The sequence below is a fragment of the Labeo rohita genome, chromosome 17 (assembly GCF_022985175.1).
Source record: "Labeo rohita strain BAU-BD-2019 chromosome 17, IGBB_LRoh.1.0, whole genome shotgun sequence".
Classification (NCBI taxonomy): Eukaryota; Metazoa; Chordata; class Actinopteri; order Cypriniformes; family Cyprinidae; genus Labeo; species Labeo rohita.
The window spans coordinates 4,907,933-4,927,998 of record NC_066885.1 but is presented as its reverse complement, the minus strand read 5'-3'; the positions used below and the strand labels follow the sequence as shown (position 1 = coordinate 4,927,998).

At 37.8% G+C, this 20,066-nt stretch overlaps 1 protein-coding gene across 7 annotated transcripts in view; it reads left to right on the top strand.

Annotated features, from left to right (window-relative positions):
- Nucleotides 1-20,066, top strand: part of syne1b (spectrin repeat containing, nuclear envelope 1b) — a 121,111-nt gene that overhangs the window by 66,499 nt on the left and 34,546 nt on the right. For 4 of the 7 annotated variants that reach the window (XM_051133949.1, XM_051133950.1, XM_051133945.1 and 1 more), the window contains 29 exons: nt 102-248; nt 328-453; nt 559-735; nt 1,356-1,621; nt 1,729-3,889; nt 4,085-4,422; nt 4,554-4,698; nt 4,804-5,022; nt 5,232-5,500; nt 5,726-5,891; nt 6,303-6,458; nt 6,595-6,747; nt 6,835-7,017; nt 7,132-7,269; nt 7,355-7,540; nt 7,627-7,749; nt 9,593-9,775; nt 10,254-10,397; nt 10,901-11,089; nt 11,533-11,673; nt 13,042-13,161; nt 13,243-13,404; nt 13,508-13,702; nt 14,658-14,819; nt 15,522-15,713; nt 17,254-17,388; nt 17,526-17,626; nt 17,702-17,879; nt 19,831-19,962. In XM_051133949.1, the coding sequence (XP_050989906.1) occupies nt 102-248; nt 328-453; nt 559-735; nt 1,356-1,621; nt 1,729-3,889; nt 4,085-4,422; nt 4,554-4,698; nt 4,804-5,022; nt 5,232-5,500; nt 5,726-5,891; nt 6,303-6,458; nt 6,595-6,747; nt 6,835-7,017; nt 7,132-7,269; nt 7,355-7,540; nt 7,627-7,749; nt 9,593-9,775; nt 10,254-10,397; nt 10,901-11,089; nt 11,533-11,673; nt 13,042-13,161; nt 13,243-13,404; nt 13,508-13,702; nt 14,658-14,819; nt 15,522-15,713; nt 17,254-17,388; nt 17,526-17,626; nt 17,702-17,879; nt 19,831-19,962 (6,987 nt within the window). The remainder of the gene's footprint in view (nt 1-101; nt 249-327; nt 454-558; nt 736-1,355; nt 1,622-1,728; nt 3,890-4,084; nt 4,423-4,553; nt 4,699-4,803; nt 5,023-5,231; nt 5,501-5,725; nt 5,892-6,302; nt 6,459-6,594; nt 6,748-6,834; nt 7,018-7,131; nt 7,270-7,354; nt 7,541-7,626; nt 7,750-9,592; nt 9,776-10,253; nt 10,398-10,900; nt 11,090-11,532; nt 11,674-13,041; nt 13,162-13,242; nt 13,405-13,507; nt 13,703-14,657; nt 14,820-15,521; nt 15,714-17,253; nt 17,389-17,525; nt 17,627-17,701; nt 17,880-19,830; nt 19,963-20,066) is intronic. The other 3 variants (XM_051133948.1, XM_051133947.1, XM_051133944.1) reach the window with 1 other exon arrangement.

Here is a 20,066-nt window from a genome sequence, read left to right as displayed (position 1 = left end):
AGCACTCCTGCTAATAAAGGATCTCATTGTCAGAAATATTATTTCTTATTATTTCTTTCATCTTATTTTTTCAGTCTAATGTTTGACATTTGGTTCATCAGGTGTATCAGACTCTTGACCGTGAGCTCCAGAAGCACGTCAGCCATCAGGACACCCTGCAGCAGTGTCAGACGTGGCTGTCGACCGTTAAAGAGGAGATCCAGCTGCAGGCGCAGACTCCCTATGGCCTCCAAGAGGCTCTGAAACAGGTATAGTAGATGCCACAGAGCAAGCTTGAAAGTTGTCCAGACAACCTAAATAGATTACATTTTGACTATTTACCCACAGGTGAAGCACTTTAGGGCCCTGCAGGAGCAGGCCAGCACGTATCTGGACCTGGTTTGTTCAGTGTGTGATTTGTCTGATGAGTCTGTGAGAGCCACAGCTGCCAAAATACAGGAAACCAAAACGATGGTGAGTTTGATTCAATTTACTCAATTCAAGACTCAATTTAAACTGCTTTGGGATATAAAATTAATCCAGTTAATGTTAATATGATTGATATTGTTATTTCTACAGATCGAGGCGAGGATGACCAGTTCTCAAGAGCTGTCAGATAGCTGGAGAGAGATTAAAGAGCAAAAACAGGAACTCTCAACACTTTTCCAAGATATGGAACAGCAACTGCAAAGTCTGTCCAGGAGACCTGCCGAGTTGGAGCCCAAGATTGCTCAAAACATGCTCGATCAAGCCAAAGTAAATGTCACATTTATTGGAAAAAAAAAAAAAAAATATATATATATATATATATATATATATATATATGTTTTCTGATTATTTATTCAATTTTTTTTAACTATTTTTTTTTCAATAATTTAATTTATTTCAATCTTAATTATTTATTTAAATATATTAAAATATTTAAGTAATTTTTTTCTATTTTTAGTTTATTTAAAGACAATAACGAATGACATTTACACACATTTAACTTCTATAATTTGATGTACTTTGGATCAAAAAAAAAATCAGTTGGAAAAAATGTAGGGTTGGACTTATTGTGTAAATTATTACATAATTTATTGTATTTATTGAATTATGGAAAGTAGGCTATGATTTTATTGTCTTATATCACTTCCCCGACTTTGATTACATCAGCAGGAAGTGGGGAAAAGCAAAATGTTTCAATTGTAGACAGTTATTACATTTTGATGATAGATTATGAAAACAGACATTTTTATTTTTAGAATAACGTGCACCGATGATTGTTCACAATAAGACGAGGGAGATTTATTTATAACACAAAAGAGTGCTTTTCATTTCACATGTTGTCTCTTTTTATACACTTGGCTTATTCTCTGTGCTCATGTTGCCTGTAGGAATTTGGCCAGCAGCTTCAAAGCAGACAAAGCACTCTGACTAAGATGACAGAGCTTGTGAGTAAGCTGACAGAAGGGCAGGAGTCTCCTGAGCATACAGAGATTGGACGTCTGAGCCATGCATGGCTGGAGCTTTGCCATCAGGCCAACAAACTGCAGGCGCAGAGAGAGGAAGATCTGCAAAGGACTAAAGAGTATCATGACTGCATCAGTGCCATGGAAGCCCTCTTTGAACAGGTGTCCAAAGAATGGGACAACCTGGCCAGGTAAAGTGTTAGTTAGGATTTAATATAAATGTATTCTACAAATGTGCTTCATTGGAAGTGTGATTTGAGACTTCTGGGAGTTACATTATTCTTTTATGGTCTTGTAGAACTGATGCCGAGAGTTCATCTGATCATTTGGAGGCTCTTCGGAAACTCTCGGTTGTTCTTAAAGAAAAGAAAAGCACACTTGAGGACCTCAAAGAGCAGAAGCAAAAAGTAATGTACCACCTAAACCTGGATGATAAAGAGCTGGTGAAAGAGCAGATTGGCCACTTTGAACAGCGATGGGCCCATCTAGAGAGCCTCATTGAGAGAAAGATCCAGGACTCCATTGTGACTCTCGAAGACATGGGCCAAGTTGAGGCCCGTTTGAGGGAAGCTCTCGAATGGGCTGAGGAGCAGAAGCCTGCCCTATCCGAAGCCATGAAAATGAGTCCTCCACCTGAACTAGCTCAGAGTTTCCTCTTTGACCATCTAAGCATATGCAGTGAGCTGGAAGCCAAGCAGCTTCTCTTGGCCCAGGCTATGAGTGATGCAGACAGGGTTTTAGCACATCTAGGGCTAAACGAAAGGCAAAAACTGCAGCAGCTCATCTCAGAAACTCAAGCAGAGGTTGAGTCATTGAGCGTCAAAGTAGCACAACGCAGGAAACACCTAAGCAAAGCCTTCACAGAGAGAACCCAGTTCCTTTTGGCTGTGAATCAAGCTATCACCTGGGTCCAGCAGAATGAAAAGAAAGCACAAGCAGAAGAGTACATAGCCCTTCTTCCTGATGACCTATCTAAGCAGGTCAGGACTTGCAGGAACATTCAGAGCAGCTTGAGAGCCTACCAGAGTGAGTTGACCTCCCTGTGGTCCCAAGGTAGGGATCTGATGAAAGACGCTGCCGAAGAAGAGAAATCAGAGATGCTCAACAAGCTCCAAGAGCTGCAGAATATCTTCGAAGTTGCACTACAGAAGTGCAGCCAGAGGCTTCAGGAGTTAGAAAAAGTGTTGGTGACGAGGAAATACTTCAAGGCAGATCTCGAGAAGATATGCCAGTGGTTGAAGCAAGCTGATATTGTGACCTTCCCAGAGATAAACCTCATGAATGGAGATGCAGAATTGAGTTCGCAGCTTACAAAATACCAACAAATATTGGATCAAGCCATGGAATATGAGAACCTCTTGCTAACTGTCCAAAGAACAGGTCAAGAAATACTTCCCACTCTGAATGAAGTGGACCATTGCTACTTAGATGAGAAATTGATTGCTCTTCCGCAACAGTACAATAATATTTTAGGACTAGCCAAGGAGAAACAAGAGAAAATACAACAGGCTATTCTTGCCCGACAGGAATATGCCTCCTTTATTGATGTGACCCACAAAGCACTTAAAGAACTTGAGGAACAATTTCACAGCTTGGGGACACAGTCTGTCGGCCTTAAGACTGAGGAGGTTGTCAGCCTTCAGGCTGATTATAAAGCCCTCCTGGAGGAGCTGACCAATCTTGGACAAGCCGTCAGTGAGCTTAACCAGAAGAAGGAGGGATTTCGTAGCACTGGCCAACCTTGGAGACCTGAAGAAATGACCCAATTGGTTAGCCTTTACAATGGTCTCAAAAGATTGATTGAGCAGAGGGTAGAACATCTTGACGACACTCTGGAATCTTTCGAGGACCATCAAGCCATGGCTATGCAGGTGGATTCAGAGCTGAAGGCCACCAAAGAGCAACTGGTGAAAGTCAATGCAGAGACACAGTCAGCTGAGGAGAGATTGAAAAACTATCATGCCCTGGCCGCTAGTCTTCAAGGCGCTAGCTCTCACCTCACTCGACTCATGGAGCAAATGGACAACCTGGCAACCCACATGGATTCTGCCGCACACGAGGCTTCAAAGCAGCGGGTGACCTCTTGGCAAGAAGAGCTTCAGTCCTTACAGTCAGCTGTTGGGGAACTGATTGTGGAGTGTGAGAACAGGTTTGTGCAGAGTAAAGACTTTGAGACCGAAGTCAATCGGACCTTAAAGTGGCTCGAGCAAATCAAAGATGAGCTTGGCTCTGAGGTGGTGGTAGATGTCAAGGTGGAGAAGGTCCAAGAGGAAATCCGAAAGCAACAGATTATGCAAGAGGAAGTTCAGTCGAGGCTGAGGATAGTGGCAGCTCTAAGCACCAGAGAGAAGCAGAAGTACACCAGTGCCAATGAGCTTGTGCCTCCTCATGTGGACTCAAGTCTACAAGAGATGGCCAAGCTGGAGGCTGACGTTCAACGTGCCCTCAGCTCCAAACAGGCAAGTTCCAATCCAAATTATCAATAGAACCAAGACTACTAGTTAAAGCACAGAAACTGCATAGATACTAGAGCCCAACATGGGATGCCAGTGTGCCTAATGAGCTTCTTAACTACCTAAGCCAACAAGCCTTCTTTAGTCAACCAGTGGCTCCTTTAGCTAACTCACTAATGAATTCAATTGTTTCTCCTGTAGATTACGCTAGAGCAAGCCCTTGCCTTGTGCCAGAAGTATCACTCCAGAATGCAGTCAGCTTGTGAGTGGCTAGAGGATGCTGTGGGCTTCATTCAGCAGGCCAGTCTCGGGGTGGATGTAGAGAACTACGAGGAGTGTCTGAGGCAACAGGAAGACATCATGGCCACTGAACAGGAGTTCCTGGGTGTTCTTGAGGAGCTGGATTCATTATCACCTCAGCTTGAAAACCTGGTCAACCCTACAGCCAAGGAGCAGCTTCGACTTAGTGTGGAGTCTGCACAGCAGAGAGGCGTGGAGGTCAGAGACCAGCTTCAGTGCCACCAAGACATCTTAAACAGGTACAATTTGGTACTGAGCTAATATATATATATTAAGGGGTTGTTGTTGTAAGTTGAATCAAGTTTGATGCTATTAAAGAACACTGTTGTAGACCTGAATTATAATCACAATTATAATGTGACCTTTTCAGCTGTGTTGCCCAGTGGAATTCATATCAGGAGGCCAGACAGACAGTCATTGAGCTGATGAATGAGGCAGAGAAGAAGCTTACAGAGTTCTCCACAGCCAAGGCTGCAACGAGCCAGGAAGCTGAAGAGAAACTCAGAAGTCATAAGGTGAGCTATGCATGCAGAACTGACTCTCTTTCTTGAGAAAATGAACCTTTTCAACTGTCTACATGATAATAAACCAATCAAAATGTCTTCATCTTTGGCCTTCAGTCGTTGGTATCCATGGTAAACAGTTTCCAAGAAAAGCTGACTGGTTTGGAAGAGCAAGCCTCCCAGTTAGAGCTGGTTGGAAGTGACGCCAGTAAAGCCACCATAAGTCGATCCATGACCACGGTGTGGCAGCGCTGGACCAGGTTGCGCAGTGTAGCACGAGGCCAAGAAAGGGTGCTGGAGGATACGGCCCACGAATGGAGAACTTTCAGGGAAAAGGTAGAGTTTTATTTTTGATACTTGTGGCTAGATATCCCGGTACTCCTCGTTTGATGTTCTGCCTGTACTCAAATTAAGGAAATGCAATGCAATAACATTTAAATGGTTTGAAATGGTATATTGATTATATATAAAATTTAATGGTACAAGAGTTTGGGCAAACAGGTTAATGTTACAAAGATGTTCAAACAAGACGTTATGTTGTTCAGATGATGAAGGTAAGAGCTGTAACAGAAGAACTGAAGGGCCGTGTTCCTGATTGCACTGCTGAGAAAGCCTCCAAAGCCACACTGCAGTCACATCTGGACCAGTATGAGCTGGTTGGTCAGGACCTAGAGAGGGAGCTGTCTTCTCTAACCCTTTTACGACAGTACGCTCTCAGCCTGCTACATGGTGTGGAGGTGTCTGTGCCAACGGCTGATCATGAGCAACTGCCAAGTCTGAAGGATATCAAAGCTGTGCAAGATCAGCTAGAAAGGTACATACGCTTTCTCCAATCCAATACAAACTAGTAATAATGAAATCCTCCAAAAAACATGTCCCCCCTGTCGCCAGTGGAAATTATGCTCCTGACCAATGTATTTGCAGCCAGTCAAATACACAATGGCAGTGTAGTTTTGCTTCCCATATTGGCCTAATCAGACTGATGCTGCATGCCAAATATGGACTGAATGCTAATCTGTTTAATCTGTGTCTCTTGCAGTCTTCTGCAGAAGGCCAGGACAGGAAAGACTCGGGTTCAGCAGGAACTGTCAGACAGGGAAGGCGTGGAGAGAGGGCTGAGTCTTGTCAAGAGCTGGATCCAGGACTCCAGGGAGCTTCTGCTGAACCCCACATCTGATCTGGACATTTTGACACAAGAACTGGAGGTGAAACATTATATCTAAAACAGTATGCTGCGTCTGGCAGTATATGGTTTAAACTGTAGTATACTACACTGTTATTACTATAGTGCATGTTTAATTAGGTAATTTGGAATAAAGTTGGGAACATTGCATTATGGAATGCAGTACCCACCGCAGTATATCTTTCTTGTATAATACATTGCATTTTAACAATCATAGTGTGTCATCCTGGTATTGCATGCATATAGGTGATTTGCATGTAGTGCACAGTATACTCTACCAGTCAAAAGTTTTTGAACAGTAAGATTTTTAATGTTTTTAAAGAAGTCTCTGCTGCTCACTAAGGTAGTGACTGGTAGTGTACATACTATAGTAGTGGGTTGTAAATAGAATGTTATTATGAATTTGTCTTAATTAAATTGTATCATTGTGCAGGTGATGCATGGAGAGCTAATCACTCATCGTCAAAATGTGGACAAGCTTGCAGAGCAGCAACAAAGTAAATACTTGGATCTGTACACTATTTTGCCATCTGAGATCTCAATGCAACTGGCTGAAGTGTCCCTGGCACTGGGATCCATTGAGGACCAGGTACATAATTACCCTTTTCATTGTTTTCATTGTGGATTAATAGGCAGTTTCTCATTAATTCAGAAGAGACATATGTTTTCAACAACAGTAGCCTTTTCACTTCATGTAAAATATTAATAATAAATCATATCTTTAGGTTCAAGCCAAGGAGAGAGACATCCAGAAGACGAGAGTTATCAAAGAGGAGTTCAACTCCAGAATTCATGACGTGTCGGAAAAATTGAAGGCAGTCTCTACCTCTCTAAAGGAAAAGGCCACTGATATTGATCAAGCCAAAGATGAGGCCAGAGTATGTGCCGCATCCAAAAAATGCATTTTTTAAAACAAATTTCCCTCTGTCTTGAATGACCCTAAAGTACTTTGACTGCATTTCTAGCGTCTCTGTGATGAACTTGATGTCTGTGGACGAAATCTCGCTGAGCTGGAAGCCGCAGTGCAAGACTTTGGTCGCCGTAATCCTCTGATAGCCAGACAGCTGGCTGATGCTATTGCCAAATTACGAGAGATCCATCATCACACTCTTCGACTGGCTGAATATAAGACGATATGGCTGAAGAAGGTAAGAAGATACATTGTTTATGTCTAATAGATTATTTGCTCATTTATGACCTTTGTATTAGAGCTTTTCAGATATTGCATGTGATGTGTTGCATGTGATGTCTTTTTTCTCAAGGCTGATGCACATCTAGATGAGTACAATGAGATGTTTGAGTTCATAGTGAAGTGGACAGACAGAGCCAGGAGCCTGGTGAAGGCCAACATCATCTGGAACTCCTCCTCACACCTGCAAGAGCAGATCAGGATGTATCAGGTGAACCACAACTTAGATATATACATAGAGTCCAATTGCAATGAAGTTTGTGAAATAAAGTAACACCTGTGTTTCTGTCTTGTAGGCTGTTCTGCGTGAGTCGCGTGAGCTCCACGGTGACCTGGAGGCCATGCAGGAGAAGGTGGAGATACTGTCTGAGACACTGCAGGTGGAAGCCATGGGACAGCAGGTGTCAGAACTGAGCCGCCACACTGAAGAACTGGAGCAGAGCATCAGGTCACGGCTGCAGAGTCTACAGGATGCAGCAAAGGTGTGAATTTTTTTTATGTTTTATTGATTACTACACTGGAGACTTTTTCTCTAGCTCAGTGTGCCTGCCTTTGTGTTTTGTTTCAGGATATGGAGAGGTTTGAGAATGAAGTGAAGGCTCTGCATGTGTTGCTGGAGCAGGTTCAGGCCACTCTCACATCTCCTGAACTGGCCCGACTGAGTCTAAAAGAACAACTGACTCAAAGACAAGTACGTTTTTCTCTTTAAGGCACCCTCCAAAAACAGAAGCTAGAAGTTATCTGAGCCTTACAATTCCCATAATTCCATGCACGTCATACTTGACTACATTATGGATGTTAAAACCAGAAAACTTAAAAGAATACTTCTCCCAAAAAAATGAAAATTTGTTGAATCCAAGATGTGCATGAGTTTGTTTCTTCATCAGATTTGGAGAAATGTAGCATTACTTCACTTGCTCACCAATAGATCCTCTGCAGTGAATGGGTGCCATCAGAATGAGAGTCCAAACAGCTGATAAAAACATTACAATAATCCACAAGTAATCCACACCACTCCAGTCAATCAAATAAATTCTTGTGAAACCAAAAGCTGTATATTTGTAAGAAACAAATCCATCATTAAAACTTTCTAACCCTAATCTTAAGGAGATGTTCACTTCCAGAACAAAAAATTACAGATAACTTACTCACCCCTTTGTCATCCAAGATGTTCATGTCTTTCTTTCTTCAGTCGTAAAGAAATTATGTTTCTTGAGAAAAACATTTCAGGAATTATCTCCATATAGTGGATTTCAATGGTGCCCCCAAGTTTGAACTTCTTAAATACAGTTTAAATGCAAATTCAAATGGCTCTAAACGATCCCAGCCGAGGAAGAAGGGTCTTATCTAGTGAGACAATCTGTCATTTTCGAGACAAATTTACAATTTATATACTTTTTAACCTTAAATGCTCTTCTTGTCTCTGTGATACGCATACATAGTCTGTGTAATCCGGGTCAATACAGTTAGGGTAGGTCGACAAACTCCCATCTCATTTTATTATTCGACATCAAAATCGTCCTTCATCGCTGTTTTACCTTTTTTTGTAAAGAGTATTTGATTTTCTTTGCATGTTCACTTTGTAAACACTGGGTCGGTACTTCTGCACCGATGTAGGATGATTTTTGAAAGAGAGTTCACATAGACCTAGACAAGACGACTGTTTGATGTTAAAAAGTATATAAATTGTCAGTTTTTCAAAATGGCTGGTTGTTTCGCTAAATAAGACCCTTCTTCCTCGGCTGAGATCATTTAGAGCCATTTGAAGCTGCATTTAAACTGCATTTTGGAAATTCAAACTTGGGGGCACCATTGAAGTCCATTATATGGAAATAATTCCTGAAATGTTTTCCTCAAGAAACAATTTCTTACTGACTGAAGAAAGAACATGAACATGACATGAACATCTTGGACGACAAGAGGGTGGGTAAATTACTTGTACATTTTTGTTCTGGAAGTGAACTTTTCTAACTTCAAACCTTTCTTTCTGGCTAAAATGCAAGTCTTCTATTCATAATAATGCTTTCGCCGGTAAATAAAGTTCTCTTGTCTGAATGAGGAGAGAAATATGCTCAGATCAAGCACTGTTTACAAGCAAAAACTGTAAAAAAAAAAAAGATGCACTGATGAATTTGTGCCTTGATCTCATTCTGACGGCACCCATTTACTGCAGAGGATCTACTAGTGAGCAAGTGATGTAACATTTCTCCAAATCAGTTCCAATGAAGAAACAAAGTCCTCTACATCTTGCTTGGATGGCCTGTGAATGAGTCCATTCAAACACATTTTGTGTGCACTGTACATGAAGTACACATAATTTTAAGGCCACATTTAGTCTTGCTCTTTAGTCAGCTCTCCCTTATGTAAGTCAGTTTTTGGCTGTAGTGTATAGTAACTAAAGATCTAAACCGGTAACAGAAAGGTTCTTCTGATTAATTATTGAATGATTTCTGTGAACCTCATTTTGCTACATACATATTTTAGTGTGGAAGCAAAGCAGTTTTGTTCTTAGAATAGATTCTGGTCTTTTTCAGCGTTTGCTGGCGGACATGGAGAGCTTTAAACAACAGGTGGAGGCCGTCCAGGAGTGTCAGAGCGCTCTAAGAGTTCCTGAGGAAGTGGTGACCAGTCTGTCCATCTGCCGCACTGCTCTGAATCTGCAACAAGAGGCCAGTCAACTGCAGCACACCGCCATCCAGCAATGCAACATCCTGCAGGTAAGAGGAGCTGTCGCAGCACCAGATGGGAATAAAAACATCTTGTTTCTAGCACCAAATCCAGTATATGTCTGAATTTTCCTGGATCAGGTGTGCTTAAAGTTTATTAGGGACAAATCCTGGGTTTGTTTTATGATCTGTCAAAAAGAAATATAAATTATAGATGTATTCAAAGGACTATTTTTAAAGTAAATAATGATAATGAACAACTGTGCATGTGTACTGTAAGAGTGGGTCAGGTTTTGCAATGTCCCTACAAAAACCAGGGCAACATCTTTTTTGGGTCTACATAATTATGTAGTTAAAACTAAATAATGTCTTAATTTGTATTTAAATATGTCAAATGTGTCTGAAAGAGGATGGTTAAGGGGTGTAGTAATAATAATTAACCTAATTTGAGAACAGTAGAAGTCCAATAGGATGTCTTCATCATGATATAAAAATAAATGTGCATATGTGTGTGTGATATCTGTTTTAGGAGGCAGTGGTGCAGTATGAACAGTATGAACAGGAAGTCAGAAACCTGCAGGCCATGATTGAAGATGCTCACCGGGTCATTCAGGACCAACCCGTGAACACCAGTAACATCCAGGAGCTGCAGGCACAAATTAACCATCATGAGGTGCAGTGTTATTTTTGTGTTATTTATATACTATTATTTATTATTATTATTATTTATTAATTAATAATTATTGTAATTAATTTTCATTTAATTTTAAAGTAATTTTGTTAGGTGCTTTTGTCATTTTTTTCTCTATATTCTATGCAGCTTTTACTAATTTTTATTTCAGTTTTTGAGTGATTTTAATACTTAAACTTTTTTATTTGAAAGTAAATTATATAAATTTGTATTTGTTATTTTACTTCAGCTTTATTTCAGTCATTTTCATTTATATTTAAAAAAAATATATATTAATACAATTAATTAAAAACAACTGAAAAGTTTAGTAGTTTTAGGTAAAAAATTACAACATTGATGAAGTGAGATGCATACTGTCTGCTAATCTTGTTTTTGTTGATTTTATTTTTAATGTCTACTGTTTGTGTTTAGCTTGACTGATCTTTCCCCTTTCTTGCATTAATCCAATAGCGTCTTCTGTATTCTGTTTATTTTTATCTAAACAGGAACTGGCTCAGAAAATCAAGGGCTATCAGGAGCAAATTGCATCTCTGAACTCCAAGTGTAAGATGCTGACGGTGAAAGCTAAACACGCCACCACGCTCCTGTCAGTGAGTGATGCAGAGGGTTTAACCGAGAGTCTGGAGGAACTGGATGGTGATGCTATTCAAAGAAAGACCCAATCACAAGTCTCAGTACGTACCATTACCCTGAACGTGGGCATGACAGTGTAATTGTGGGGAAAGGAAACAGACTAGAGTGTTGGCTACAAAATTTTGTGTTGTACTAAAAATATATAATTATCCTTAAATCAAGATAAAATTACTTGACAAGCGAATGACATGAGATATTAAGACTTTTAAATTAAAACTCAGGTTAATGCAAATTTAGTTTGAAATATTTAAATATTTAGTTTTGACTTTTTTTAGTTTAATGACTTTAGATTTTTTGGCTTGTAAACAAAACAAAAGTACTGATTATGAAAATGATGCAGAATAAGAAATCTGTGCTGATTAAAAACTGACCCTCTTACCTGGACGGTCTGTTTTGCATGCCATAATTAATTACCTTTACAGCTCTTGGCACTGATTAACTAATATCTTCTGCTCCGTGACTCTCTCTCTCATGATGCTGTCAGATGTCAGCTGGTCGCTGTCAGTCTCTCCTGTCTCCTGTGACAGAGGAGTCTGGCGAGGAGGGCACCAGCAGTGAGATCTGCTCTCCTGCTTTCTGTCGATCTCCTTCTCCTATCACTAACACTGAAGCAGCCATTAGCAAGGTATTAACAGTAATGCCAAAGCAATCTTTTTTCAAGCTGACTTTTTAACCTGTTTTTAACCTGCTACCCTTTTGCAATTACCAGTTTTGCCTTAATTTAAAAATAAATAAATAAATAAAAGGTTTAGAATGAAAACCTAACATACTGTCTACTGCACAGTTTGTACAATATACTGCATTGTATTTATTCAGAAACAATGTGCAATAGTGTTTTGTATAGTAATGTGCTACACTGTCAATTGTTGTGTAAAAAATGTCTTATCTTTGTCTACAATGAATCACATACTCATGTCTATTCTGGTTTATTTGTCCTTCACAAAAACAAAATCAACTTGCCATTTAAAATATTTCTATATAGTTTTAATTTATTTTTATATTTCAGTTTTAGTCATTTTAGTACTTCAACCCTAGTAAAAAAAAAAAAAAGTAATAGATTTAAAACACATCTATTTTATACTAAGTGTAGTTCATGTCTGTTAACATGTTTACTGACATATCGTTAAAGACTTACTGATATAAAAATTGTAATTTAACTTTATCTGGAGTGCTACTTGTGCACAATGCACATTTCTTAATATTAAAATATGTTTTAATGTCACTATTGATGAGGATTGTATGATCTTTAAATAATATTGGTCTTTAAATGCAAAATATTTAAAGTGTGCCTAAAGTATACTTGCAATAGTTCCACTTTAGCACAATCAAATCTACTAAAGTATATCTTTAGTTGGATTTTAGCACTACTTCTGCACAATTAAAGTGCATTAAGTACAAAATTAGTTGTTCAATTTAGCAGACTTTAAACATACCAGTTTAGTATACTAAAAGTACAATTGCAAGGCATTTTTATTAAGTACATAATATGTAAATACATTTGTAGTATACTTAGCATGAAATAATATTTAAATGAAATATTTTTCACTAGGGAACTTTAGTACTAAATTTATTTCAGTTAGTAATTAATTCCGTTAATAAGTCAGCATTTCTAATGGAATTTCTAATTTAATTTACATCTAATATTTATATGGTTACAATAATAACAACTATATAGACATTTAAAATGACAAAAACAAACAAAATTCTGAAAATGGAAAGTATAAAAACTGTTACAAACTGTAACATTTAAAAATACAAACTGATTCAAAATATTATAATAGTCTCTTAATAATACTAAAATAACACTGCTGCACTCCTAGTAGGTGTAATACGTCATTCTGAACATATAGTACCCTTCATTTTAACCTGAAACAGTACTTTAAGTTTGTGATAGACTGCAGTGGATTGACCTTGTAGCACATTAACATGACGTATTTAATCTTGCATGGTTTTCTCTTGTTTACCATCATATTTTTGACTGTCCTAAATGCAGATGTCCATGGGAAGGGCCACTCTCACCAGAGCGCCCATCCAGGAGCTGTACAATCCCGCACTGGAGTCTGTAGCGAGTTTAGATGATCTTCAGCGCTCATGGGAAACCCTGAAAAATGTGGTACGTATGGCTTTTGTGTTCAACAGTCAGATGCACCAGGATTTAAAATCCAGTTTTTGAGTTAATCGATGTGTTTTATAGATTAGTGAAAAGCAGAAGACGCTCTATGAGGCTTTGGAGAAGCAGCAGCGCTATCAAGGCTCTCTACAGTCCATCTCTTCTAAGATGGAGTCCATCGAGGTCAGATTAAACGAGCCCCCTATGCACGATCTCAGTCCTGACAGACAAATGGTCCTACATCAGGTGAGAAGAATAAAATACTATTTTCCTGCTCCAGTTGTAGACTGTAGGATTTTATAAAAATATTAAAGCACAACGAAAACCTAATACTGCTGTATTCCTCCAGAATCAGATGGAGGAAATTGTCAAACTGCAGAATGATATAGATGAGCTTCAGTCCAGTTTCACAGAAGAGCTCATCTCTGATGCTGTGGACTCAGACTCTGTGGATCAGCTGGCCATGCAGTCCACACTCACTGTGCTGTCCGAAAGGATGGCCACCATCAACATGAAGGCTTCTGGAAAACGCCAGCTTCTTGAGGTATGCCAGGAATAATTATTTAATAATGAATTTAATTTATTTTTAGAACACCCTTCATACATAATTATTACTAAAAATTCAAATGTAGTTTTTAAATGCAAACCAGGTGTGACTGCTTATTAAAAAGCGTTAGTAATATTAGAAAATAAATAATATTGTAAGTAATAATTTACAAAAAAAATACCTTTAAATAATAAAAAACCTTGTAACATTTTATGCTTTTAAAATAAGCCTTATGTTCACCAAAGCTGCATTAAATTTGATCAAAAATATAGTAAAAAACAGTAATATTGTTAAATATTATTACAATTTAAAATAACTGTTCTTTATTTGAATATATTTTAAAATGTAATTTATTCCTGTGATGCGAAGCTTAATTTTCAGCACCATTAATCCAGCCTTCAGTGTCACATGATCGATCAGAAATCATTCATCATTAATTATCATTAATATAATAATAAATATAAATAAATAATAATAATAATAAAATTAATTAATTAATTAATTTTTTTTATTTGTTTTATTTATAAAACAATATTTGGCCGACATGCAACTATTTGAAAATCTGAAATCTGAGGGTGCAAAAAAAGTCAAAATATTGAGAAAATCGCCTTTGAAGTTGTCCAAATGAAGTATCAAAAATTAAGTTTTGATATATTTACGGTGGAAAATTTACAAAATATCTTCATGGAACATGATCTATACTTAATATCCTAATGATTTTTTGCATAAAAGAAAAAACTATAATTTTGACCCATATAATGTATTTTTGGCTATTGCTACAAATATACCTGTACTACTTAAGACTGGTTTTGTGGTCCAGGGTCACAAATGATCTCAGTTTTTTCAGAAGGTTATGGTGAACTGATGTTTTCACACTTAATAGCGTGATAAAGACTTCCATTTTTAAAATGTCCCAGTATATGTTTATAGATGTTTATGTTGATGTGTGTAGGAGCGACAGAGTGAACGTATGGAAAAGCAGCAACAGGCACAGGCTTTGCAGCGCTACCTGAACCAGGCAGACCAGCTGGACCAGTGGCTGCAGAGCACTCGCGGTAACATCACTTCCTCCTCTCAGGACTCAGACATGGAAGAGCAACTCAAAGACTGTCAGGTTAGAGCGCCCCCTACAGCAGATCACCAAAAATGTGTACTTTGTTTATTATTTACAGGTTGATGAACAGAAAATGTATTATTTTGTTTTAACTCCTGAAATGTATGCCTTCTTTTTTTTTTAAATGAATGAGTTTTTGCTTAATTCCAGTGGAAACAGGAACTGGAAACTTTGTTATCCGTAAACAGCAGTATTAGAGGGCCTCTGAGTGTTCAGATGGATAGATTCTTAAGTGTTTGTGGCACGAGCTGTAATCAGATTATGTAAATGTCTCAGCGTAACACCGTTCACAGTTAGAATGGCTTTAAGGTTATTAGACAATTCCTTTGAGATGATTGGTGCTCACTGCAAATCTGCCCGCCCCTTATTACATATTTATGAGGGTGGCTGCAGCATTAGTGGGGAAAGGGGCGGGGCTACTTTTGGCTTCATGGGAAGGTTACCACCTGGCAGATGTCCCACTGTGAAACACCTTGACTTTTTGCTTGAAGCTTATGCATAGTCTTAACATTTTTAAGTGATTTTTGGGTTTCATTTTAAGCATTTTTATACATTCCTGTTATCTTAAAGAATGCATGCTTACTGGGAGCATGGCACGTGAGGGATTATGGATAATGCACAGTGCTGTAGGTGTCAGTAAGGGCCTGGGATGAAAGTGGAAGAGCCATGTTTGAGCTGGCCTCGCTTCTGTTGCTTCTGCAGAACATGCTGCTGGAAATTGAGGAGAAGGTGCTGGCTCTCTCCGAGCTCTCCAGACACAGTGAGAATCTTCTGCTGGAGGGCCGCCCGGAGAACAGGGAGGACGCGGAGCAGCTGGCCAGGAAGTTGCGTACGCTGAAAGGCAGCCTGCTAGAGCTGCAGAGGATGCTGCAGGACAAACAGATCAACATTCAGGTGGGACTTGAACTCTGATTCAAGGTTTTTGACTGTATGTCCTAGATTTGGACCTTTAAATATGTAATTATAATAAAACAAAAATTACCAAGGTGGTACCATGGAATGGTGATAATGTGTTAGTACATTGTTAGTACCAGTATAGTACATATGTCATTATACTGAATAATTGACTTATGCATACACCATATATCATTACATTAGGTGGTACTCCAAGAATAAAAAAGTATATAATTATAATAATAATGATAATAATAATAATAATAATAATAATAATACATTTTATTTATGTAAAATCTTTTGGATAAAATGCATCTTAACATGGTTCACAGGTGAGAATAAAAATATACATAAAAATTAAGCATGAAAGCAATAAAAACAAATAAAAGCAATTTAAAAAAAACAATAAAACCATGATGTAAAAAAGAACCTATTTTTAAAAGCTATATTTGCGCATTTTAAACTTTTAATGGTTTTTAATTTTAAAATCGTTCAGAGTTTTTAAAAACTGTAATGTTTTCTATAAAAGTTTTTTTTTTTTTTTGTAGAAAAACAGTTATAGTTTTTACAGTTTTTAAAAACTCATACAGTTCATACAGTTAGTAAGTACAGTTAAATACAGGATTTTGTATTTAAATGTAATTAAAAACAATATCTCAATGCAAACAAACTCAGTATTACAAAAATAGCATTATTAAAATAAAATATAATTTAAAAATATATTATTTTATAATATTAATAGTGCTGGACAATGATTAATCATGATTAATGACATCCAAAATAAACGTTTTAAGTACGTAATATATGTGTGTGTACTGTGTATATTTATTATGTATATATAAATACACACACATGAATGTATATTTTTCAGAAAAATATGTTATGTTTATATATTTAACATATTTATATATAATATAAATGATATGAATATAAATATATACATGTAAATACATGTAAATATTTTCAAATTATACACTTTATGTGTGTGTCTTTATATATACAAAATAAACATACACAGTACACACACATATTATGTACACAAAAACTTTTATTTTGGATGTGATTAATCACAATTAATCATTGCCCAGCACTAAATATTAATAATGTTAAAATATTAAAATGAACCTTAATAAAAATATGTTTTATTAAAACAAAATAGATATTCTATAATAAAACAAAATATGACCAAGACAAGTTTTTTGTGAGATTCTGTAAATATTTTGTCTTTTATGTCCTGCAGGCGACTTTAATTTGGGAGGAGTTGAAAGGCCCTCAAAGAGCAAGCGTAATAATAATATATCACAGATTTTTTGCTTGTCACTCTATTTGCAGAATAATTCAGCAGCACTGGGTTCGGTCTGAATATGAAAATCTCCTGCATGGCTTCCTCTTTTCCTGCTATTACATATAAGAATATTGCAGAATGATGACTGATGATTTGATTCATGATCCGATGATCGTTTGGTTTTATGACCATGATTCAATTTCAGCCGTGTGTTTTTTGGTAAGTACTAATGTTCGTGTTTTCCCTCTCCTGCAGGATTCCTTTAAGGAACCATCAGACTCGAGTGAATCAGACTCCAGTCTCTCCCAAAGTCCAAACATGCAGGACTGGCTGGCCCAGGCCCGTTCCACACGCAGCTTACAGCACCAGGACACCCTCCAGAAACAGAGGGTAGGTTACTTTTTCGAGGTTTTGGGTTTTAAATGACAATACGATGGATCTAAAACTATCACCATTGTATTACTAAACCTGTACTAAGTCTGTTATCTGTTAGATGAGAAATGATAGTATTGTCTGTTAAAATTCAGGAGCTTGAAGAGCAACTTGCAGAGCAGAAGAAGCTGTTGAAATCCGTAGCGAGTCGTGGAGAGGAAATACTCACCCAGCAAGCGTCACCTGTCAGAACCAGGTATCATTTCTCTCACGTCTTACTGCAATATCTTTTTTACCTCAAACTTTTACATCTCTGACTCTCTCTTCACAGTTCTGTCTGTCAAATGTTCTGCAGTGCAACAGAGATCCTCTCGCCTGGTGTAGAGCAGGAGGGAGACATTCAGGCTACGAAGAAGCAGAGGAGAAAGAGATGGGAAAGTCTGAAAAAAGACATGGCTACTAAACTACAGCTCCTTATGAACACACTAGAGCAAGACAGCAAACAACCGGTACAGTATTCACAATAATGACAAGCATATTCAAAAGCTTCATGAAGCTTCTTTGAGAATCACTTGTTTGGAAAGTTTGAAATTTTTCTAAAGTTTTCACTGTTTTGACATGCTTGAAAATGCTGGTCAAAATATAGTAAATGCAACAAACACTCAGCCCAAACATGCATAAAAACAATTTTTACAACCTACTGCAGATGTTTTACTGACAGTGTAAGCTATTACATGCAATTAACAACTTTCGTTTCACACGGATATTAATAGTCATAAAGTGTGACAAAATCATTTCTAAAAGTTCAAACATTCCATCAAGTCTCTTAATTAATACAGGTATTTAAAAAATCCATTTGTTTTTACAAACTTGATACTTTTTAAACTCATCTTAATCTGCATACTGAATTTAGATTTAAATTAAAGGGGTGCTATTATGCTTTTACTTTTTGAATTTTAGTCATTGTGTGGTGTGTATCTTTGGGCATAAAAAAGATCTACAAAGTTACAAATCTCCAAAGGGAGATATTTCTTCTTTTTTTTTTTTTTAAATCTCTTTTCAAGAACTACAACGAATGTTTCCTTTGGACTACGTTTGTTTTCCTCATGCAATGATGTCACAACGCGGTCTATTAGAATATCATTAAATTTAATCCCGCTTACGGAAATTCAAATTGTTGGGCAGTGGGTAGGGAGGAGGAGGTGGGGGATTGGTGGGGGTAGCGATCCAACACAGAGAGCCGCTTCAACGAGCTGCAGCGTGGCGGGTATAAACACAAGCATTGACTAGATTGGCCGCTTCAGAGCAGTAACGCGCCGCAGACGTGTGCAGTACAGCGGGTCGAAGGGTCAAAGCACATGCCGAATATCCACTTCGGTTGCCGCATCGGAGCCGTAACACGCTGCAGACGTGTGCAGTGTGTGGTAAGAGATTTATTCATCATACAGTGTAGATAACGTTAGCTTCACTTATAACGCGAGTGCTTTTTAAAATGCATAAACTTGCACTAGAATAGGCTAGGCTAATCAGTGATGATGTTTTTTGATAATGTTAGGCTGCTTTTAGCCTTATGCTGGAGCTGGTTTCGGGCAATGAAACTAAGTATGTAAAATAATTAAATAAATTAGCACGATAATATCATGTATCGGCAATCTCGCAGGCTGAGGATAGGACTCAACACTACTGTAGCGTATTATTTACTCACCCTCCATGCATCCTAGGTGTATATGACTTTCTTCTGTCAGAAGAATGGAATCGGAGTCTAATAAAGTCTAATAAAGTGCATCCATCCATAATAAAAAGCGTCTCACACGGCTCCCAGGGGGTCTCCTGTAGCAAATCGATGCGTTTTTGTAAGAAAAATATCCATATTTAAAACGTAAGATTCACTATTAGTCTATCTTGCGCTAACTGCTTTGACAAGGGCGTGGCAGTACTGAAACACCGTCTAAGCTGTTCGCCAATCAAAGTGCAGTGGGAGAGCTAACCAAACATAACACATTTCCTTTTTTCGGAAGGCTGGCCTTCATTAAACATAAAAATCGAGCCATTAGTGCCAGTCTGGGTGAAAGGTATTGTAATAATGTAAATTATGTGAAAAATAATGTGTTTTTCGAACGACCAAGCATGAGAGCATGTTCTAGTACACCCCCAAAACAAAATCAAGGCTTTGAAAAAGAGCATAATAGGACCCCTTTAATGGATTTTAGCTAAAGCTACTTACATTGCATTCATGGTATATATTTGATCAGCTGATGCATTTCCTGGAAATGACTAGATAAGTATTTCATATATAGGTTCTCAACTATCATTTTCCTTTAAACTTTGACACTATTCTTTTTGTTGCCTTGCTGCCTTCAGGGAATATTCTTGCATAACTGGAGCTGCATATCTGTTGTAATAATAGGAAACTGCCTCTGTTGGTGGAGTGTTTTGTAAAAGTTGTATATTTTCAAACAGTTTTACTCCAGAACTGCTTGTGTGAAGACCGCAGCCCCGGTTTATAAGAGAGAGACTCACGTTCAGGATAAGACCAGCCTGATGTCCCTGCACGATGGATTCAGTCAGACAATAAAGGAAATGACGACTCAGGTAGACACATAATTATAAAAACACTTGTGACTTTTTTCATGCAATTGAATGTTTGCACACCTTAACCATGGTAAAATAACTAAAATGCCAACCTTGAGTGGTTT